The following is a 21,635-nucleotide window of genomic DNA, read 5'->3' as shown; positions in this document are numbered from 1 at the left end:
TGAAACTAAATCAGAATTAATTTATTTTTGGTATAAAAGATTTTTAGCCCCAGACCCTTCTGCTTTGCTTTTCTCTCAGTCCCCTCCCTCAGCCACTTTCAGGTACTGATTTCCAAGGACTGGCGATTAGTGGTGCTGGGGAACTGGCACATGGCCTCGAGCAGCCTGATCTCATTGGTGGGTTGCTCAGGCTGGAACTTGAGCACCCAGGGATCCTTGATGATGTCCAGGATGGTGGCACGCTTGGTGGCTTGGCATAGCATCTGGAGGACCAGGTTCTAGGGCAGGGGAGAGAGAGGTCTTGGCTGAGCTTGCCCCCATTGTGCCACACTGGCAATGAGCAGCTGGACCTAAGAAAGAAGCAGGATAGCCCATCATGCTACTCTGGTGAGAGGGGCTGTGGCCCCGACGTTATCCTGAAGAGCCAGGCATTTAATTCCCTTGGAAGGGAGGGGAAGGAAGTTTCCTTGGGGGAATCCCCTGCGAAATCCCTTTCTGGCCTAGGGAGAGAGAGGCTGAAACCTGCTTATGACATCGAAGGTGCAGAGCCCTTTGGTTGGCCCTTTAAGCCCTCCCACTATTCTAGGGCAGGGGCAAGGCCTTCCCTAGGGTTGGGAGGCCTAGGTTGGGTATTCCTTCCCTGTGGGTCATCCCTGAGGCCTCAGCCCTTCTGGGGGAGCCAGCACCTTGCACTCCTGGGAGATGGTGTGGTTAGATGGAAAAGTGACCTCCTTCTGAGTCTCTTTCAGCAGCTTCTTGAGATTGGTGTCATCAAAGGGCAGACGGGCAACCACTAGAGTGTAGAGGATGACCCCCATGCTCCAGGTGTCAGACAGGAAAGGGTTGTAGGGCAAGCCCAGCAGGATCTCCGGGCAGGCATAAGCAAAGCTGCCACAGTAGGTCTGGCTGAGGTGGGTAACGCAGTTCGCTTGGCGGTAGGAAGGGCTACTGCGCACAGGCTGGCTAGAAGGCACCGTCTTGGCGAAGCCAAAGTCCGATATCTTCACATTCTCCCGCTTGTCCAGCAATAGGTTCTCCAACTTTAAGTCCCTACCAGCAGCAGAAAGGCTGGGGGTCAGGCTGGGGAGAGGGCTTAGTGTTAGACCGGGAGCTGAAGGGCCACGGGTCAGAGGCTAGAGATGAGGAAAGGCAAAGTGGGAGAGACACCATTATGAGGACACAAGGCAGAGAGGAAGGAAAGCCATGGAGTTGTGAGCAGAGGCCAAAGAGGAGAGAGGATGGTAGCTGAGGATCACTGGGAGCTCACCATCGTATTTCATCAAGTGCTTTGCTCACAGTGGGTACTTAATAAACATTCTTGACCAGATGAATGGATGAAATAAAATAGAGTGAATGAATGGGCCCAGATACAAGGGAAGAAGAAAGGACTGAAAATGGGAGATGTGCATGAAACCCCCTCTAGAGCCCAAAGGCCCCAGTCTGGGTGGCAGCGCCCTCACCGGTGCACAATGCCCTTGCTGTGCAGGTAGGCGATGCCCAGGGTCATCTGGGAGAACCACTTGCCAGCAAGGGGCTCAGAGCAGGCCCCATAGCGCTGGATCCATTCAAGGACGTCACCACCTTGAGCCAGCTCCAGAATGATGTATACCCGGGATGTGGTCTCGATGGCCTGATAGAAGTTGATGAGGTACTTGTGCCGCAGGACCTTCATTACCTGGCCCCGGGAGAGAGACCCATCAAACCTGGGAAGGGAGAACCCTGCCTGTGCTCCCAGCCCTCCTAGTCTCCCACTGCCACTTCCTTAGAACTTTTCAACAGAATCAAACCCGAGGGCAGGTGGCCTGGAGGCAAGCCCTATGCTTTGCACTTTTACTTTTTGAGGGGCTGGAGGTGACTGGGTAGGTGGAAAGAGGTTAAATTTACATCAGGTAATTTTCGTAGCTGCTTAGTGAGACATTCAGTTCTGGTTTGGGGGTTTCTGGTCCCACCCTCTCCTAACCATATCCCCTCTGAGAAGCCTTAAGCAGCTTGGTACCAGTTCCGTCTTCCAGCCCCCCTTTCCAACCTGTATCTCGCGGGGCAGGAACTTGTTAAGATAGTCCTCGGACGCCTTCTTCTTTGAGATAATCTTGACAGCCACCATGACCTTCTGCTTTGTGTAGTAAGCCTCGTACACCGTCCCATAGGAGCCATTGCCAATAACCTTGCCCACCTCGTAACCATACTCCTCCATGACAGAGCGGTAGGCTGAGGTGGGAGGTGCTGCCTCCAAGGTGTTTCCCTTCCCCATGGTGTTGGGCTTGCCGCGAGCAGGGAGCTTTGCTACTTAAAAGCCTCCTGCCTGCTCAGAAAGCCAACACCTCGATATACCAAGGGCTAGGGTACCACAGTGAGGTTAGTCTCTGAGTGCTTGCCTGTGTAGTCACACAAGTCTGGGATGCTGGACTTGGCTCTCCACCAGGAATTTGGAGGAGGAAGAAGGGAGAAGCAGTTCTTTTTGTCTTGACTGGCTGTTGTTACTTTTGCCTCTTGGTTACGGAACTCCCCAAGGTCCCACATTCCAAACACATCACAATTCACCTTCTATCCACCACTGGCCACAAAGCTGGAAAATGAAGTGCAGTTTGGAACATATTCAGTCCTGGAGGCACCTTCCGAATCTGGTGAGACTCCCTCCACAGATCTGACCCCTTCAACCATTCATGTTTATTGAGCACCTATTGTGTGCCTGGCAGCATGCTGAGTACTGGGATAAAATAACCAGTAAGGCCAATAGAGACCCTATACTCCTAGAGTTTGTAGTCCAGCATAAGAAACACGTGAGTGTGAGAATATCACAGAGAACTGCAAGGTGTTGTAGAAGCATGTTCTAAGGAATCCAGCTCTAAAATGCATTTTTTTTTTTGGCTTAAAACCATTTTTTTTTTGCAAATTGAGCTGGGCTCAGTTGGGTGGTTCCTCTGGTGGTCTCTTCTCAGCTAGGATGGTTTCTTTCTGCTGCCTATGGTCTCATTATCCAACCTACTAGCCCGACTTCCTTAAAGAGCAGCACTACATTTCGTAAGAAAAAAGAAACTGCATGACTAATTGAGGCCTAGGCTCCAAAATCACAAAGCATCACTTCCATACCTTTATATGAGTAAAGACAGTTACAAGGTTTCAAGGATCACTTAGATTGAAGGGGTGGAGAAGTAGACTCCAAATCTTAACCTTGAAATGCATTTTTTTTTTTTTTTTAGGAAGATTGGCCCTGAACTAACATCTGTTGCAAATCTTCCTCTTTTTTTATTCTCTCCAAAGCCCCTGTATGTATTTGTAATCCTAGTTGTAAGTTCTTCTAGTTCTTTTACATGGGATGCCACCACACAGGGCTTGATGAGTGGTGTGTAGGTCTTGTGCCCAGGGTCTGAACCGCTGAAGCAGGGCACATGAACTTAACCGCCAAGCCACTGGGCTGGCCCCTGAAATGCATTCTTATTTGCCTTCCATGACCTTGAACCCTGTAGTTTTCCTCTCATCCTTCTAGCCATTCCTGACTCCAGTGGAGCCTCATCTTCCTCCATCCATCCCTTAATCATATTCCAAGGGTTCTATCACAGGGCTTATTTCCTCAGACCTTTACATCTTCCCTTAAGGATCTCATCTACTCCAAAGATTTCAATTACTACATTAATGCTGACTGCTCCTAATCTCATCTTTGTCACAGATATCTCTAGAGTTCCAGATCGAGCATCCAGTTGCTCACTGAACATCACATGGACGTCTTCCCCAGGCACCTTAAACTCACCATGTCCAAAATTGAATTCCTTATTTTCTTCCCCCAGACTTCCTCTTTCTGTGAGTTGTATACTAGTTGTCCTCAGTTTAGACACTTCCCTCTGCCTTAGCCCCTACATTCCAATCTGCCACCAAATCCTATCTCTTCTACCTTCTAATTGTCTCTTTAATAATACATTCAAATTTCTCCAAGCCCACTGCCACTACCTTAGTCCAAGCCTCCATCATTTCTTAACTGATTGCTCTAGCCAAGCTTTCTGCTCTCCTCTAGTCTGATCACCCTGCAGTCCAAGGCATGAATCTGATTTTATTCCCATTTAAAGCAGGATCAACTCCAAATTCTTTTATATAGCTTTACTATTTAATTCTGCATGCCTCTCCAATTTTATCTTTTAAGATACACACAATGCTCCAGCCAAACACAACTGAGCTTCGCCTTCATCGTTCCCTCTGTTCTGGCAAATTCCTACTCTCCCTTCAGGACTTAGCTCTTGAGCTGTGTTAAGGAAGGCTTTGCTGACTGCTCAAGCCCAAATTAGATGTTCCCCCTTCGTGGGTGCTCCCACAGCCCCAATACTTTCTCTGTCACAGTACCTAACGCAGTGTCTGTTATTGCTTTTTTGCTTACATCTCCCACTAGGCTCTACGGGAGGTCAACTGACAAGAGGGAGATAAGTTAGAGGTCTGAGAAGAATGGGTTGTGGAGAATGGAAGCGAGCCGATTTGGAAAATGAGCAGGATCACTGGGCAGCATGGAGGCATAACTGAGGTTGAAGATCACAATTTATAGACACATGATCTTAACACATCAGAGTGTTAAGCTTCCTTTAGCATCCTGGGTATAGGTGCTTGAATGTTGACAGATGAGTTGATCCATCATTGAGGTTTCACTTGGCAGCTGCAGTGAAACAATGGGAGAGAGACATGAAGAAGACAGGCAAGAACGTGGCTGAAATGATGGAATGCGTAACCTAAGCTGCACGGGTTAGGAAGACAAACTAGAAAAAGACCAAAGGGGCAGCGGGAGGGGTCACAGTTCTCAGTGAAATGGAAGAACAAGGTTGGTGGGAATGACAGAGGACAAAAGGTTGTGGTCATAGAGGTCTAGATTTAAGATTGTGTGTGGGGGGGAGGGTAAGGGGGCTTGCAGAGGAAAGAACAAGGGAAGAATCAGATTTCTTTTATCTTCCATCCTCCAAAACAAAAATGCCAACAACAGATTATGCCATAGGCTACAGGAAAATTCCCATTTATTGGCAGCCTGACCCTGCTGGCCGGATGGTTCCAAAGTCCTGTTGGAATCCAGATCTACACCCTCAGTCTATCAAGATGAGAGGTAGTCCAGGGCACACTCAACCCCACCCATCTTCCGTTCTCCTGGATAGGTAGCTGGCCCCTTGGATAGGTACCTTGGTGACAGCTCTGTTCTCATCATGTATAGGGGGTAAACCAGTTCATTCAAGGAATGTGCATTAAGCTGCCTCCTATATACAAAAACACTGCTAGGTCCTGAGGATACCAAGATAGATAAATTATAGACTTCCTGTGCGGAGTTCGCAATTAGCAAGGGAGACAGACCCATAAGAAGTAAAATAACAGTACAGTGAGACAAAGTGCTATAAACAAAGACTGGAAGGAGATCAAGGGAAGACTTTATAGGGAAGGTGGCCTTTGCACGGCTCAGAGAAGTCTCCAGGCAGGTACGCAGGAATGGTAGATTGGGCAGTCTGGTAGAAGGAACTAAACGAGGCTTATGAGCTTGAGAGAACATGACATCTGAGATTTCAATGTAAATACAGGTTAGGGTTTCAGAAGGGGAATGTACCTGGAGAAGTAACTAAGCTCCAGGTCTGAGAGGCCTCAACTGCCAGCTTTTTGGACTTTATCTTATGTGCTCATGGCCTCAATGTGGTGTGCATCAAAATCAGAGCTTGTTAAAAATACTGATGCCCAGTTACCACCTCCCCCAAGATCCTGATTCGGTGAGACCCAGGTATCTATATTTTTAATAAGCTTCTAGCTGAATCTGATGCATACCAAGATTTGAGAACCACTGTCGCAGCAAATCGGACACCTTTAAGATTTAAAAAACAAAATCCTTGCAGCAGTAATGTGGAAAATGGATTCAAGAGGGGAGGTGAGGAGATTAGCAAGGTGGCTGTCATGGTAATTTAAGTCAGAGGATGGGGCCTGAACCAAGGCAGCCGTGGAGGGCAAGTATTTGGAAGTGATAAGACATATGCAGAGGTGGCTTGGTGGCATTGATCTGAGTGGGGAGGTATTGAGAAAGAGGTCTGGGGTTTCTGACTTTAGAGACCAGGTGGTTGTCACTTAAAGACTATTCCAAAGCTACTCTAAGTTACTTTTCTAATTACAAAATCTACCAATTGTCTAGAAAACTCAACCTCCTACTTCCTGGAACCTCACCTCCTCCTGCAGGGAGGGGGGCTGGGTCAGAGGGCAGAAGTGTGTAAATGAAGGACTTTTCAGGTCAGCAGCCAATTGTGGTTTTCCACTATACTACTTTCCCTCGGGGAGAGGGAACCTTAAGTCAGCTTCCTTATGGGTAATCCAAAGGGAAATCACTGCCCCTGGGTGTCATCTCCAGGCGTCCTCCCCCAGTGGCAGATCCCCTTAAAATAGCTGAGATGGACAAGGATAAACTTTTCCAGAATAACCTGCATTACACAATTAAGAGGAGTCCAAACACATACACACAGATAATTAAGAACAAAAACATTGAAAGAGATGAAAGTATGGCAAGCTTCTTTACCTCCAAGTAACAATAACCCTGTCAGGCCGCCCATCTCACAGGGGAAAAGGGCAGACGCTCTCTCTCTTTGCGTGCCTCTACACCCGACCAGGCTCAGGCTTGCCCATCGTAGGATAAGGGACGGTCATTACACGGCCAGGGAGGAGACCTCCGGTACGGCCTTGGGAAGCTATTTTTATGTATGTGTTTGTTTTTTGGCGGGAGGCAATTCATGACGGGTGGGAGAGAAGCGGTGAGGTGAGATCCAGACTCTAGGACCTTTGCACGGGCTGTCCCCTCGCTGTCCTGAAATAGCGACGCCCAAAGCCTCACCCCGCCCGGGTTGGAGACCGTGAACCGCCCCTCAGGTCTCTGCCTCAGCAGTCGCTGGCGAGTCCCACCGGTTGTGCCGGCCACTGCTGCGGGCACCCACTAGGTGTGGGCCCGGGGGCCGCCCGCTCCGTCTCCTGGACAGTCACTGGGGGCGAGCGGCGGGCACCGCTCTCAGGTCTCCGCCCCAAACCTTCCTGGGGACGGACGAGTAGCCCGGCAGAGACTCTTAATCTGAAGGGGCGTCTGCGTCCTCGCGGCCCGGCCCCGGCCCCGGCCCGAGCCCCAGTCGCGGGAAACCGCCGGCGGAGCGCCTCCGCGGCTGCGGCAGTGGGGGCGCGGCCACCAGCTCCAGGAAAAGAGCTGTCCGCCCGGCTGAGGTCCCCGCGGGCGAGGGCGGAAGTGGTAAGACCGACGTGTCCCGGGCTGCTCTCCTGCTCGCCGGGAGGACCCCCGCGGAGGGACGGGCCGGTCGAGCCTCGCGGCGTCTCCGGAGCGGCGCCGGGCCTCCGGCGGCAGAGAGCTCATCCGGGAGCACTTCACCGAGCCGAGGGCCGTGTCCCTGGCGGGGCGGCCGCAGCCGCTGCTATCAGGCACAGAGGCAGCCAGCCGTGGAGGTCGGAAGGCGGGTCCTCTCCGGGCCGCCGCTAGCGCGCCGCTCTGGGGGAGACCCCGGCAGGAGCCCAAGGGCAGCTGCGGGGTCGCAGAGGCCGCTGGCGCCGCCTCGGCCAGCCCTCCCCGCGCGGTGAGGACCCCGGGGCTGCGGCGGGAAGGGGCCCGAGGCGCGAGGCCGCGTGGCGTTGCTATGGAAACGGGTTGGGGCGCGCGGAGAGGTCCCCGGCTGGCGGGCTGCGGGAGGGGGGAACCCCAGGTTGAGAAGACTAGACAGTAGAGGGGCCCAGGAGCCCCGTCTGCAGGATAGAGCGACATGGTGTGTGGGGGGGGGGGGGGGGGAGGGGTCAGGAGGTGGCCTCCCGAGGGACCAGGGACGATGGGAGAGGCCAAGGGGAGGAATTGGAGCCTTTGGGCGTCAATTCGAAGGACCTGACCTGGGGCATCTTGAGTTGATCCCTGGTTTCCATAACCGCAGGACTCACCCAAACAGGTTCTGCTGCCTTAAGGATGACAGTCCTAGGGCACCCTCGAAGTTGGAGCTGCCAGTGGTTGCCACTCCTGATGCTGCTGCTGGGCACAGGCCATGAGCCAGGGGCAGAAGGTGTGACACACTACAAGACCGGCGACCCCGTCATTCTATATGTCAACAAAGTGGGACCCTACCATAACCCTCAGGAGACTTACCATTACTATCAGCTTCCAGTCTGCTGCCCTGAGAAGATCCGTCACAAAAGCCTTAGCCTGGGTGAAGTGCTGGATGGGGACCGAATGGCTGAGTCTTTGTATGAGATCCGCTTCCGGGAGAATGTGGAGAAGAGAATTCTGTGCCACATGCAGCTCAGTTCTGCACAGGTCAGCCTCTCCACACTGGCTAGAACTTAGGCCTCCCTGCCAGGGGCTAACAGCAGTGCCTGATGTTTATGGTTTTCAAAGCACCTTTATGGAAGTGATCTGACTTGACTCTAACTACAACCCCATGTGGCAGGCAGGGCAGGTGGTATTATTTGCATTCAGTTGACAGAGAAACCTACTTGCTCAGAAGTGACTTTTTCAAGACTACATGGTGAATTACAACTAAAATTAGCTATAATGTGAGATCCCAGGGCTCCTGACTCCAGGTTTCTCTGTTGGTAATAAGGTCCCATCTATCACTCCTAGAGAGCTTCCTTCCATACCTACCTCGTGGCTCTTTCTCAGTTGGCTCCTTTACACTCTGCCTAGTCTTCCTGTCATGCTTCTTTCTTGAGCACATCCTACCTTAGGGCACTTTTCCTTAGTCTATCCCAGACCTTCGTACCCCTTGCCTCACTCCTTTTTCTAGGCCTTAACCCTGTTAAGTCACACTTGCTCTTGTTGGAGAATCCCAGCATATTAGGGTCTAACCCAGTGGTTCTCAACAGGGGGCAGTTTTCTCTCCTAAGGGATGTCTGACAATGTCTGGAGATATTTCTGATTGTCAATACTAGGGGTTCTACTGACATCTAGTGGGAAGAAGTCAGGGATGGTGCATCTTACAATGCACAGGAAAGCCCCACACAGCAAAGGCTTATCCAGCCCAAAATGTCAGTAGTACCAAGGTCGAGAAACCCTGCTTTAACTCTGAGCCTGGGCAGGCCTTGTCTGACTCCTGACTTGCTCTTTGTAGGTGGAACAGTTGCGCCAGGCCATCGAGGAACTGTACTACTTTGAATTTGTGGTGGACGACTTGCCACTCCGTGGCTTTGTGGGCTACATGGAGGAGAGTGGCTTCCTGCCTCACAGCCACAAGATAGGACTCTGGACCCATCTGGACTTCCACCTAGAATTCCATGGAGATCGAATTATATTTGCCAATGTCTCAGTGCGGGACGTCAAACCCCACAGTTTAGATGGGTTACGACCTGATGAATTCTTAGGCCTCACTCACACATACAGTGTGCGCTGGTCTGAGACTTCTGTGGAACGTCGGAGTGACAGGCGCCGTGGTGACGATGGTGGTTTCTTTCCCCGGACACTGGAAATTCATTGGTTGTCCATCATCAATTCCATGGTGCTTGTGTTTTTACTGGTGGGTTTTGTGGCTGTCATTCTCATGCGTGTGCTTCGGAACGACCTGGCTCGGTACAACTTGGATGAGGAGACAACCTCTGGAGGTTCTGGTGATGACTTTGACCAAGGTGACAATGGCTGGAAAATTATCCATACAGATGTCTTCCGCTTCCCTCCATACCGTGGTCTGCTCTGTGCTGTGCTTGGTGTGGGTGCCCAGTTCCTGGCCCTTGGCACTGGTGAGGTGATAAAAATTAATCAGGGATTTCTCTCAAGGGGTAGGACTAAGTAGGCAGCTTGTTCAGAAAAGACCTGCAGATCTTCACTTCTGTCCAAGGTGAGGGGAAGTCCTAAGGGTGGGGTGGCTCTAGCAAGGACGTGTATATCCTGTTGTGGGGTTTCTGGACAACAGAATTGGGGGATATTGTTTTGCTGGAGGCCCTGGGTCTGGGAGAAAGGGGGCTGATTCCTCTGAAATTGCCAGAAGAGGGATAGGTGAGACCTAACACGGGCTTTCCACTACCACCCACAGGCATTATTGTCATGGCGCTGCTGGGCATGTTCAATGTGCACCGGCACGGGGCCATTAACTCAGCAGCCATCTTGTTGTACGCCCTGACTTGCTGCATCTCTGGCTACGTGTCCAGCCACTTCTACCGGCAGATCGGAGGCGAGCGTTGGGTGTGGAACATCATTCTCACCACCAGTCTCTTCTCTGGTGAGGACTGCCCTTTCCCTGGTGGGCCGACTTAGGAACTTCGAACACATCATGGAACCTGGGACAGAGTCAGAGTAAGGCTTTAAGGAAATGAAAATAGGCAAAAGAAACAATAAGAAAAACCATTCAAAAGTCAAGAAGCATCCCTTGTGTGCAGTTAAAAATTATTAAGCTCTTAAAATGTCCTAGGGGGCCAGCCTGGTGGTGCAGCAGTTAAGTGCACATGTTCTGCTTCGGCGGCCCGGGGTTCGCCAGTTTGGATCCCGGGGGCAGACATGGCACCACTTGTCACACCGTGCTGTGCTAGGCGTCCCACATATAAAGTAGAGGAAGATGGGCACAGATGTGAGCTCAGGGCCAGTCTTCCTCAGCAAAAAGAGGAGGATTGGCGGCAGATGTTAGCTCACGACTACTCTTCCTCAAAAAAAAAAAAAAAAAATTAAAAAAATGTCCTAGGCAGCGTGGTAAGCACTCAACACGCCTTCATCTCATTTCATCCTCACAACGACTATATGAAGTAGGTAATATTGTCCCCATTTTACAGATGAGGAAATTGGACTTCAGGCTGGACTGAGTTAAGTAACTTGCCTGAGATTACACTCCTAAAAAGCAGTGACCCAGGTTTCAGACCCAGGCAGTCTGACTCTTGAGCTTGTCTTCTCAACCATCACACTGAAATAATTTGAATTTATTTTTTGATACTCTCTTTGTTTTTATTTTTCAGTTTTTTTGTTTTAGAGGTGGGCTACCCCACTCTAGCCTTTGAAGTCAGTATGCCCTTTCAAAGGCAGTATTAGTTTCCATTCTGAACATTTTGTGTTCCCAGTCCTAAATGTATGATTTATATTCCATCACATTTATGTTTGAACCAGGGCTTCCTGAAAACAGGGCCTTAATCCAAAGGAGTGGCTCATGCTAGGAATCACTGATGCCACAGCAGGATAGGCCCTTGGAGGCAGGTGGGTTTATGTCACTGTTAGCTCATTATGTTACAGCTGCCTTGATCCTTAATGATGATGGATAGGGGAGGGGGTGTTGGTCAGATAAGGAAGAAGGAACAACAAGACATGAAAGGGTAGAGTCTAGGAGCAGGACGTCCCATGCCACTCCCCTATACGTCCAGTCTGATTGGGTGCCCCCAGGGATGTAGCCTGTAGTGCTGACTCTCCCATTGGGGGCCCATCCTGCAGTGCCTTTCTTCCTGACGTGGAGTGTGGTGAACTCGGTGCATTGGGCCAATGGTTCGACACAGGCTCTGCCAGCTACCACCATCCTGCTGCTTCTGACGGTTTGGCTGCTGGTGGGCTTTCCCCTCACTGTCATTGGAGGCATCTTCGGGAAGAACAACGCTAGCCCCTTTGATGCACCTTGTCGCACCAAGAACATCGCCCGGGAAATCCCACCCCAGCCCTGGTACAAGTCTACGCTCATCCACATGACTGTTGGAGGCTTCCTGCCTTTCAGGTATCCTCCTTTTATTCCGTGGCCATCACTCGCAGGTTCCTGACCTTAACTGTTCCTTTCCCCACTCACCCCATGCCCTAACCCAACACCAGCGATAATCCCTGGTTCAGCCATACCACTAAGATCACTCAATGCCTCCTCCTTTCTCCAAGCAGGACTGAGCTTGAATCAGTTCAAATATGAAGGTGTCTCACGTGTAAAGCTCTCCAGAGACGTTGCTCCTTTCGCCATCTGCCTGGTTTCTGACTTTAGTGTCTACAGGCACCTTGTGGGGCTTAAAGCCCGTTTGATTACTCATTCAGTTTTGTTGAGTACCTCTTAGTGTCAGGCAGATAATACAGTGGAAAATAAAACAGACATGATCCCTGCTCTCAACTTATCAAAGGAGATGTTCTTGAAATGAGGTAAAAGAGTCCCCATCAAGCCAGGAGCTCCAGGGCAGGGAATGCAATGGGTCCACTTTCCACAGTGACCCAGTAGCATGGAGGGGTCGTGGCTGGATTTTGGCTTGGCTGCTGTGCTGGCAGTGCACAGCCTTTTAATGCTGTGTGTCGTGTCTTCTCTTCACAGTGCCATCTCTGTGGAGCTGTACTACATCTTTGCCACAGTATGGGGTCGGGAGCAGTACACTTTGTACGGCATCCTCTTCTTTGTCTTCGCCATCCTTCTGAGCGTGGGGGCTTGCATCTCCATCGCGCTCACCTACTTCCAGTTGTCTGGAGAGGATTACCGCTGGTGGTGGCGATCCGTGCTGAGTGTCGGCTCCACGGGGCTCTTCATCTTCCTCTACTCGGTTTTCTACTATGCCCGGCGCTCCAACATGTCAGGGGCGGTACAGACAGTAGAGTTTTTCGGCTACTCCTTACTCACCGGTTACGTCTTCTTCCTCATGCTGGGCACCATCTCCTTCTTTTCTTCCCTAAAATTCATCCGTTATATCTATGTTAACCTCAAGATGGACTGAGTTTTGGGTGGCAAAACTATTGCTCTTCTCTCCCTTTCTTCACGCCCCCTTGATCTCTCTTACCAACATCTCCTCTGATGGAGTGACTGAATTGTGTGATGGCATTGTTGCCTTCCCCTTTGCCCTTTGGGCCTCCCGTCCCGAGAGGGCCTGGAAATTATAAATATTATATAAGGAGTATATATTTGAACTTTTTAAGTTGTCTTTAGTTTGGGTCCTGATTTTTCTTTTTACAATTATCAAAATAAAATTTATTAAGAAAAAGGATCCTGTAGTTGGAGGGTTTGGTCTGGATATAGGAACTCGAGCCCTGCCGTCCAGGGCACTGTCCCTTAGACCGCCGGGTCGGCCGCGGAATGCAGAGAACTCGGGTTCTCCACGGAGCTTGGGAACTCTCGGCTGGGGGAACCCACATCGCTAGGGCCCTGTTTCCGCGGCTCAGCCGGCGCTCAGCCCACCGGAAATGGCGGAGCCGGAGCTCTTTGTGCGAAGCGAGTTGAATCACCCTGGCGACGGGAGGGGCGCGGAGCAGCGCCCTTTCCGCCGGAAGTGGGTTTCAAAGTCTCCACGTGCTGTCCCTCCCCCTCCCGGCCTGGTAGCGGCGGCTCCGCTGCTGCCATGGAGCCGGCCGGCCTGGAGCAGATCCTGCGGGAGCTGCTGCTGCCAGACACCGAGCGCATCCGCCAGGTATGGGGCAGGCGGGCCGGACCCGGCCGGGGCGAGCGAGAGGCTGGGGGCCGGGGCCGACTCTGACCCCCATCCTCTCCCCAGGCCACCGAGCAGCTCCAGACCGCTCTTCGGGACCCCGCCGCCCTGCCCGCGCTCTGCGATCTGCTGGCTTCGGCGCCCGACCCTCAGGTGAGGCTCCTGTCCTTCCCTCTGGGCTTCCTGCCTCTACGCCACTGGTCAAGCCCCAGCTCCTGCCCCCTGCGGCCCTCTCAGCACCGCCCTGCCGGACCCTCACGTGCCTGCTCCCTCCTCCCAGATCCGCCAGTTCGCGGCCGTTCTGACCCGCAGACGACTGAACACCCGCTGGCGACGGCTGGCGGCGGAGCATCGGGAGAGGTGGGCTGGGCCGGGGGCGGGGCGGGGCCAGGCTGAGGCGGTTCTGGGGCGGGCCCAGTACCAAACACCTGCCACCTGTGTTCCAGCCTCAAGTCCCTGGTCCTGGTGGCCCTCCAGAGAGAGACAGAGTAAGTGCCTACCCGCCTTCTCTTGGGATCCTAATTGAGTCCAGGTTGAGACCGTCTCTGGGTTTCTGCGTTCTCTTTCAGCTTGGGGCTGGGATCTGGGGGGCAGGGACTTCAGTTCTACACCAAGGGTGGAGCAAGGATTCTCAGGCTGTGTCGAAGACTGAAGTTGTTGAGAATGGACTGTGATGGTCTGCCAAACCTGAGTCAGAAGAATGGAACTGAAATTCAGTCTGAGTAAAGCCAAGCTCACCAAATTACACACCCACCATGTTGCTGGTTTTGTGCTGAGCTGCTGTCTTAAATGTCCCAACTTGGCAAAGACCTTGTGCCCACATCTGGAGGGTTCTCTCCTCGCCACCGATGGAGGCAGGGCCAGTGTGTGCAGGGGAGGGTATTGGAAGGTGATTGGGGGTGGGGGGGCAATCTCTCCTGTTTGCAGGCATTCTGTGTGCCTTAGCCTGGCCCAGCTCTCAGCCACCATTTTTCGAAAGGAAGGCCTGGAAGGCTGGCCTCAGCTCATGCAGCTTCTTCAGCACAGTACCCACAGCCCCCACATCCCGGAGAGAGAGGTACTATCACATAGTTGGCGAGAGGGAGGGACTGAGAGGCTGGATAGACCACGTAAGCTTTTCCCTCTCATCTCTTATTCCTGCACAGATGGGGCTTTTGCTGCTAAGTGTGGTAGTGACCTCCCGGCCTGAAGCCTTCCGACGCCACCACCGGGAGCTTCTTCGGCTTCTGAATGAGACCCTGGGTGAGGTGGGCTCTCCCGGGCTCCTCTTCTACTCCCTGCGCACTCTGACCACCATGGCCCCTTACCTCGGCACTGATGATGTGGTGAGACATGGGCCCTCACCTTCCTTGGCTCCCTGTCCTCAGGCCTTCATGTCCTCACTCTTGCAGGCTGCAGAGCTCCTTCAGATTCTTTCTCTGCCTTTTGTCCTTCTAACAATTGAGACGGGGTGCTGTGGGCGGCTGTGCCTGGGGTCCTCCTGTGTCCAGGCTTTGAGGAAGCTGCCAGCTTCTGAGGCCTGAGATTAGGCTGCGTCGTGCTTTCTGTGATTCAGCTCATCCTGTGTCCTCCAGCCTCTTGCACGGATGTTGGTGCCCAAGCTCATCGTGGCTGTGCAGGCTCTGATCCCTGTAGATGAGGTGAGGACATTTGGGCAGGAGCCCTGTTGGAAGGAGAGTACAGGAGCATCCAGCCTGGCCCACTGAAGAAGAGCCTGGTAACCCTATGACTCGTCTATCTGTCTGGCAGGCAAAGACCTGTGAGGCCCTGGAGGCCCTGGATGAATTGCTGGAGTCAGAGATGCCCATCGTCACCTCCCACCTCTCAGAGGTCCTCACCTTCTGCCTGGAGGTGAGCCTGGGGTAGGCACATCCCCTGCTGCTTGTTCTGCTGCGAGTTTCCATGCCTGTCTCTGATTTGTGTTGGTCTCTGGGCAGGTGGCTAGAAATGTGGCCCTGGGCGATGCAATACGTGTGCGAATTCTCTGCTGCCTCACTTTCTTGGTCAAAGTCAGGAGCAAGGTGAGGGCCCTGTTGCACATCACCCTACCCCCATGTCCATCCCTCGTCTCACTCCTGGGGCTTTCTGTCCATCCCAGGGTGTCTAAAAGACCGTAGCTAAGATGTTCGAGACTTGGTTTGGCCTTACCCCAGCTCCTGGCTGGGCGATTGGGAATCTCCTGCCAGACCCCTTGTGGCCTGGAAGGTTAGAATTTTTAATGTGATTCCATGTTGGGAGCAGATTCTCAGGGATACCATTTCACCCTCCCTCTGAAGGCCTTACTGAAGAATCGTCTTCTGCCATCCTTGCTGCACACCCTTTTCCCCATCATGGCTGCCGAGCCCCTGCTAGGCCAGCTGGATCCTGAGGACCAGGATTCGGATGAGGAAGAGCTGGAGATTGGCCTGGTTGGGGAGACTCCCAAGCACTTTGCTGTACAGGTGGGATGTGGGACAGCAGCAGGGGGCAGGGCGTTAGATGGCTGTGGGAGGTTGGGGACAGAGATGGGGTCCAGCAAAGTCGTCCTGTCTTTGTTAGGTTGTGGACATGTTGGCGCTACATTTGCCCCCCGAGAAGCTCTGTCCCCTGCTGGTAAGTGTGGCTTGGTCCTTCTAGTGCCACTACCCCTCAGATGTGCCTAGTCCCCCCAAAGCTGAGGATGTCTGGGCCAGTAGGTTTGGAGGGCCTGTTGCCACAGGAATGGGCATGCTCATGCCAGGGTTCTACCTGCTCCCCTAGATGCCCATGCTGGAAGAGGCCTTGCAGAACGAGAACCCCTACCAGCGCAAGGCTGGGCTCCTGGTGCTGGCTGTGCTGTCTGACGGAGCTGGCGACCACATCAGGCAAAGGTGTTTATTCCCTTCTTGGAGTGAGGGGAGGGTGGGCCATGGGGAGGAGGACCACATGGCCCATGGCAGTCCTGGTCTATGCTTGTCATTTGGGCCTGACTATCAATGGCATATCCCCCGACTCTCCAAAGTGTCCTGGTTTGGGAGATAAATGGCAGCCGTAGCTATAGGGACCACGGGGTGGTGCCCACCATCTGGTGACAGAGAAAGCCTCAGTTTTCCCCAGGAAAACAGGAGCATGGACTCTCGGGTCCTCTCCCTCAGACTACATCCTCTTGTCCTACCCTGTCCAGACTGCTGCCCCCACTGCTGCAGATCGTGTGCAAGGGCCTGGAGGACCCATCACAAGTTGTACGCAATGCTGCGCTGTTTGCCCTGGGCCAGTTCTCAGAGAACCTACAGGTCAGCAAGGCTGAATGTGGGCGCCCGCATTTCAGAGTCCCCACCCATCCCAGGGACCAGCTTTCCCTCAGCTTCATCTCTCCAGGCATCCCTGCTGCCATCAGTGCTTAGGTGTGTGCCCTGCGGTTGAGCTGACTCAGGGCCCTCTTTCTCCTTCCCCTAGCCCCACATCAGCAGCTATTCAGGGGAGGTGATGCCACTGCTCCTCGCCTACCTGAAGTCAGTGCCTCCCAGGCAAACACAGCACCTAGCCAAGGCCTGCTATGCCCTGGAGAATTTCGTGGAGAACCTAGGTAGTGATGGCGGTTGGGGTGCAAGGGAGAAGAGGGGGCTGTGGCTTTGGCTGAAGGGGCAGGATGTGCGGCTCCCTGAACCACTGCCTGAGGTGGGGAATGGGGTGTCGTGGGACCATAAGGAGGGTCAGTCTGGAGGCAGAGGTAGGAGATCCAGGTTGGTTGTTGGAGGAGGACCTTTTCCCACAGGGCCTAAAGTGCACCCCTACCTTCCGGAGCTTATGGAGTGCATGCTGCAGCCTCTGAGGAACCCCAGCAGCCCCCGGGCCAAGGAGCTGGCTGTGAGCGCCTTGGGGGCCATTGGTGAGGAGGAGGCAGGAGGTGGGGCCCGGGGTTCACCCAGGGAGCCTGTGGCAGGCAGTCCCTGCCCCCCTTCCAGCTCTGATCCTGTCCTTCCATCCTGCAGCCACGGCTGCCCAGGCCTCCCTGCTGCCCTACTTCCCCACCATCATGGAGCACCTGCGGGAATTCCTGCTGACAAGCCATGAGGACCTCCAGCCTGTGCGGATCCAGAGCCTGGGTGAGTAGGGGCTCCCAGCAGAGTTCCCAGTACTGGGGGAGGGCTGATGCTCATCTAGTGTTCACAGAGATCTCCTCAGGAGAGATCTCCCCCAGGAGAGATCTCATGGAAGAAGATACTCTTCACGCTATACCTAGGAGTAGGTGGGGTTTCTGAATTCCCCGCAGCTGCCACCTTTGGTGCCCCAGGTCTTCACCCAGCACACCTCTGGTCCAGCTCCACATCCTGGTGCTAACCAAGCCCTTGCCCCCACAGAGACACTGGGGGTGCTGGCACGAGCAGTGGGGGAGCCCATGAGGCCCCTGGCTGAGGAGTGCTGCCTGCTGGGGCTGAGCCTGTGCGACCAGGTAGACGACCCTGACTTGCGGCGCTGCACGTGAGTGAGCCCTCACCCTGCCCCGGGCCGTGGTTTCCCCCGGCTACCCCATCCTGTCTGGCTACAGTAGGCAGACTTGACAGCTTCCCCCTGCCTCCACCAGGTACAGCCTGTTTGCAGCCTTGTCAGGGCTGATGGGTGAGGGCCTGGCACCCCACCTGCCACAGATCACCACGCTCATGCTGTTGTCGCTGCGTTCCACCGAGGGCATTGTGGTGAGCAGAGAGTGGGTGGACCGGGCTGACTGGGGAAGGCCAGCCCTGCGATGGGATTTATCTCCTGGGCCCAGCTGAGCCAGGGTCCCTGCTGTGCCTCCTCTGTGTAGCCTCAGTATGACGGAAGCAGCTCCTTCCTTCTGTTTGATGACGAGAGTGATGGGGAGGAAGAGGAGGAGCTCATGGATGAGGATGAGGAAGAGGAGGAAAACTCAGAGATCTCAGGGTGCGGAGAGGTTTCATTCTATTCAGAGGAATCTTGGCTTTGGACAAGGACCCAGTGCTGGATCTGCTCCTACTGGTGCCTGATCGCTGCTGCCTGCCTCCCTCCCTCTAGGTACAGTGTGGAGAACGCCTTCTTCGATGAGAAGGAAGACACCTGTGCTGCCCTGGGGGAGATCTCTGTGAACACCAGGTGAGCCTCGGCCCTTCCCTGGTACTGGGAAACCCACCTGGGAGCCCCTTCCCCATGGCCGTCTGTCTGTCCACAGTGTGGCCTTCCTCCCCTACATGGAGAGCGTCTTTGAAGAAGTATTCAAACTGCTGGAGGTGAGTGGGCCGGTGGGTGAGGTGGGCGTGGTCCGAGGGCTAGGGGGCCCTGTGTTCACCCTGCATACAGTAGGCACATCCTACCCCTGCTCATCTGCAGTGCCCTCACCTGAATGTGCGGAAGGCAGCCCATGAGGCCCTGGGTCAGTTCTGCTGTGCGCTGCACAAGGCCTGTCAAAGCTGCCCCTCAGAACCCAACACTGCTGGTGAGAAGAGGAGGCTGGGGCCTGTGGAGGCGGGGGTGGGGGTGGGGGGCAGGGCCTGCCCGGGGCTTCAGCGCATAATGTCCCCAGCTCTGCAGGCTGCCTTGGCCCGGGTGGTACCGTGCTATGTGCAGGCAGTGAACAAGGACCGGGAGCGCCAGGTGGTGATGGCTGTGCTGGAGGCCCTGACGGGGGTGCTGCGCAGCTGTGGGCCCCTCACACTACAGCCCCCTGGGCGCCTTGCTGAGCTCTGCAGCGTGCTCAAGGCTGTGCTGCAGAGGAAGGTGAGTGAGGCAGGTGGGCTATGGGATGAAGAGGGGGCCTGGCCCCAGGTGGGGATAGTCAGAGCCTACGGGTTCAGCTTCCCCCTACCCCGACCCCATGGGAAGGAGAAGGGGCAGGAGAGCCTGGGCTGAGCTGCGCTCCCTCTTCCCGCAGACAGCCTGTCAGGACACTGACGAGGAGGAGGAGGAGGAGGACCAGGTGAGAGCTCAGGATGCCAACTGGGAGCAGGCAGTTCAGGTGGTCTCCCCTGGGCAGGGTGGACAGTGTACATGCGCCCGGCTGGAGGAGCCAGGTCTGCTAAAGGGTTGGGAAGGGCTCCGAATGCTGCAGCCTTGCTCCTGCTAAGGCAGGGGCGGTTCCGGGAAGGCTTTCTGGAGGTGGGCTTAGATTGCTAGGTGAGAGTAGGAGGGCCAGGGGAAGATGCTGGGCTGCAGACAAGCCCAGCCTGGGAGGGTCCCGTCCTGTCAAGCAAGGGCAGGCCCCAGGGGACCCCCGCAATGGGGGGCCCTGGTGGAAGGTGCCCACAGTCCCAGATCTGGCCCTGGTGCTCCAGCCCGTTCTGGCCCCACAGGCTGAATACGACGCCATGTTGCTTGAGCATGCTGGCGAGGCCATCCCTGCCCTGGCAGCCGCGGCTGGGGGAGACACCTTCGCCCCCTTCTTTGCTGGCTTCTTGCCGTTATTGCTATGTAAGACGGTGAGTGCTCCATTCTCTGACTTTGAACCCCCTTCAGCCTGTGTACTCTGTGCCAAACCAGCTGACTGACACTCCTTCCCCCGCCAGAAACAAGGCTGCACAGTGGCAGAGAAGTCCTTTGCAGTGGGGACGCTGGCAGAGTCCATTCAGGGCCTAGGCACTGCCTCAGCCCAGTTTGTGTCCCGGCTACTCCCCGTGCTGTTGAGCACCGCCCGGGAGGCAGACCCTGAGGTGCGGAGCAATGCCATCTTTGGGCTGGGTGTGTTGGCAGAGCATGGGGGCCGCCCTGCCCAGGAGTATCCTTGGCTTGCCAGGTGAGGTGAGGTTGGGAGGGTGTCCCTGGGGCTTGGCAATGGGAGAGGTCTGCCCGTGTGCCTCTTCCTTGACTGTGGACCAGACACTTCCCCAAGCTGCTGGGGCTCCTGTTGCCCCTCCTGGCCCGGGAGCGCCATGATCGTGTCCATGACAACATCTGTGGGGCACTTGCCCGCCTGCTCATGGCCAGTCCCACAAGGAAACCCGAGCCCCAGGTGAGGAATGGGGGCATCAGGCAGGGCCAGGAAGTGGAGGAGGAGGGTGCAGAGGGTGCAGGGCAAGGGGCCAGAGCCATCTGTGTGTCCAGGTGCTGGCTGCACTTCTGCATGCCCTGCCACTGAAGGAGGACTTGGAGGAGTGGGTCACCATAGGGCACCTCTTCAGCTTCCTGTACCAGAGCAGCCCTGACCAGGTAACCTCGATGTCGGAGCCCTCAGAGGGGAGCTGGATGCTTCAGTCTCAGTGATAGGCAGAGCTGGCATCAGTTGTAGCTGACTCAGAGTGACACTTTAAGCTGCCCTTCTCTGGCCATTTCTACTTTCTGGTCTGAGCCAGAAGTCACAGCTTCCCTAGACCAGGGCTCTTTCAGACTGTGCTCTGTGGAGCCTGGGTAGTCTGGGCCACCCCACTGTCCATTCCAGTAAGAACAGCTCTGCTTTCTGAATGAGATTTGTCTGTACCATGTGGCTGGGTGTGGACTCATGTCCTGGTGTTCCTGTGTCTACCTTGTCTTGCACCATTAGCGCTCTTATGTTGGTGGAGCTCCTGGGTGTCTGGAGTTGAGTCTTGAGGTCATGACTTCAGTCATCTTTGGTCACAATCCCCTGTCCTCTCCCGCCAGAATTATGACCACCATGTTTCCTGGCTCTTTCTCATGTTTCTCAGATGCCCGTGAATCACCGTCGGGCTCAAATAGCCCTGGCGGGAGACTCTGCCTCTCCTTGGCCTCTGCCACCCACCCTAGTCCCGAGGCCCAGGGGTGCTGCTGCCCGAGTCGGCCCTTCTTTTCCCACAGGTGGTAGATGTGGCTCCTGAACTTCTGCGCATCTGCAGCCTCAATCTGGCTGACAACAAGATCCCACCAGGTGAGGGTGGCAGTTGTGGGGCAGGGCTGGAGGGGAGGCAGGGAGCAGCAGGACTGAGGCCTGGGGCAGCTCAGGGTTGGGGACCAGTCCTCCCTGGATCTCTCCCTCTTCACTCTCCACCCAGACACCAAGGCTGCACTGCTGCTGCTCCTGACGTTTTTGGCCAAACAGCACGCTGACAGCTTCCATTCGGCACTGGGCTCACTGCCTGGTGACAAGGCTCAGGAGCTCCAGGCCGTCCTGGGCCTCACCTAGACTGGGGGCTGCAGCCGGGCCAGAGAGAACAGAGCCCACCCAGGCCCCAACACCACCTCTCAGCCCAGTTCCAACTTACACCTTACCAAAGATTCTGACCTCATACCCACTTGGAGTCTCAGCCCTGTTTGCTGCCTTATGGGGGCGTCTCTGGGACTGGATCTGTTATGCTGTGGGACAATCCAAATGGAGCTGTGACATCACTCTGTAATAAAGGTAGTTCATGTTCTGTATGAACAGGAGGGATAGAGATGCATGTTCAGAAATGAGGCAGGCA

General features: G+C 54.6%; 3 protein-coding genes and 1 long non-coding RNA gene across 16 annotated transcripts; 2 read left to right on the top strand and 2 right to left on the bottom strand.

Annotated features, from left to right (window-relative positions):
* On the bottom strand, positions 1-7,567 carry TSSK4 (testis specific serine kinase 4). 7 transcript variants are annotated; one of them, XM_070273284.1, is made up of 5 exons: positions 6,512-7,567; positions 2,027-2,566; positions 1,461-1,675; positions 687-1,080; positions 1-350 (listed from the first exon to the last, which is right to left on the bottom strand). In XM_070273284.1, the coding sequence occupies exons 2-5, from the start codon at positions 2,249-2,251 to the stop codon at positions 279-281; spliced, it is 906 nt and encodes a 301-aa protein (XP_070129385.1). In that variant the 5' UTR covers positions 2,252-2,566; positions 6,512-7,567; the 3' UTR covers positions 1-278. The 7 variants fall into 7 exon arrangements, with proteins under 7 accessions (XP_070129385.1, XP_003363606.1, XP_014589210.1 ...); XM_003363558.5 differs by having other exon boundaries at positions 1-278; XM_014733724.3 differs by having other exon boundaries at positions 1-278; positions 687-1,050.
* On the top strand, positions 7,108-12,876 carry TM9SF1 (transmembrane 9 superfamily member 1). 2 transcript variants are annotated; one of them, XM_023622845.2, is made up of 6 exons: positions 7,108-7,565; positions 7,911-8,287; positions 9,081-9,702; positions 9,996-10,181; positions 11,372-11,645; positions 12,216-12,876. In XM_023622845.2, the coding sequence occupies exons 2-6, from the start codon at positions 7,943-7,945 to the stop codon at positions 12,607-12,609; spliced, it is 1,821 nt and encodes a 606-aa protein (XP_023478613.1). In that variant the 5' UTR covers positions 7,108-7,565; positions 7,911-7,942; the 3' UTR covers positions 12,610-12,876. The 2 variants fall into 2 exon arrangements, with proteins under 2 accessions (XP_023478613.1, XP_023478616.1); XM_023622848.2 differs by having other exon boundaries at positions 7,429-7,565; positions 7,926-8,287.
* On the bottom strand, positions 10,002-12,219 carry LOC111768909 (uncharacterized). The gene is made up of 2 exons (XR_002801574.2): positions 11,762-12,219; positions 10,002-10,239 (listed from the first exon to the last, which is right to left on the bottom strand). It is a non-coding gene; the product is annotated as an uncharacterized lncRNA (long non-coding RNA).
* On the top strand, positions 12,876-21,595 carry IPO4 (importin 4). 6 transcript variants are annotated; one of them, XM_070272964.1, is made up of 30 exons: positions 12,876-13,296; positions 13,381-13,467; positions 13,595-13,674; positions 13,761-13,802; positions 14,294-14,371; positions 14,460-14,639; positions 14,889-14,954; positions 15,064-15,165; positions 15,252-15,335; positions 15,591-15,755; positions 15,853-15,906; positions 16,054-16,163; positions 16,457-16,565; positions 16,729-16,858; positions 17,048-17,161; positions 17,265-17,378; positions 17,634-17,754; positions 17,858-17,969; positions 18,080-18,195; positions 18,307-18,384; positions 18,461-18,518; positions 18,619-18,724; positions 18,812-19,005; positions 19,160-19,204; positions 19,578-19,703; positions 19,791-19,999; positions 20,101-20,233; positions 20,326-20,430; positions 21,034-21,103; positions 21,228-21,595. In XM_070272964.1, exons 5-30 carry the CDS (start codon positions 14,321-14,323, stop codon positions 21,356-21,358), a joined length of 2,883 nt encoding a protein of 960 aa, XP_070129065.1. In that variant the 5' UTR covers positions 12,876-13,296; positions 13,381-13,467; positions 13,595-13,674; positions 13,761-13,802; positions 14,294-14,320; the 3' UTR covers positions 21,359-21,595. The 6 variants fall into 6 exon arrangements, with proteins under 6 accessions (XP_070129065.1, XP_014589155.1, XP_014589154.1 ...); XM_014733669.3 differs by having other exon boundaries at positions 14,242-14,371; positions 19,560-19,703; XM_014733668.3 differs by having other exon boundaries at positions 13,087-13,296; positions 14,242-14,371.
* Positions 21,596-21,635: the final 40 nt, after the last annotated feature.

The sequence above is a fragment of the Equus caballus genome, chromosome 1 (assembly GCF_041296265.1).
Source record: "Equus caballus isolate H_3958 breed thoroughbred chromosome 1, TB-T2T, whole genome shotgun sequence".
NCBI classification, from domain to species: domain Eukaryota; kingdom Metazoa; phylum Chordata; class Mammalia; order Perissodactyla; family Equidae; genus Equus; species Equus caballus.
The sequence above is the reverse complement of the archived record's forward strand: the minus strand, read 5'-3'. Positions and strand labels throughout refer to the sequence as shown.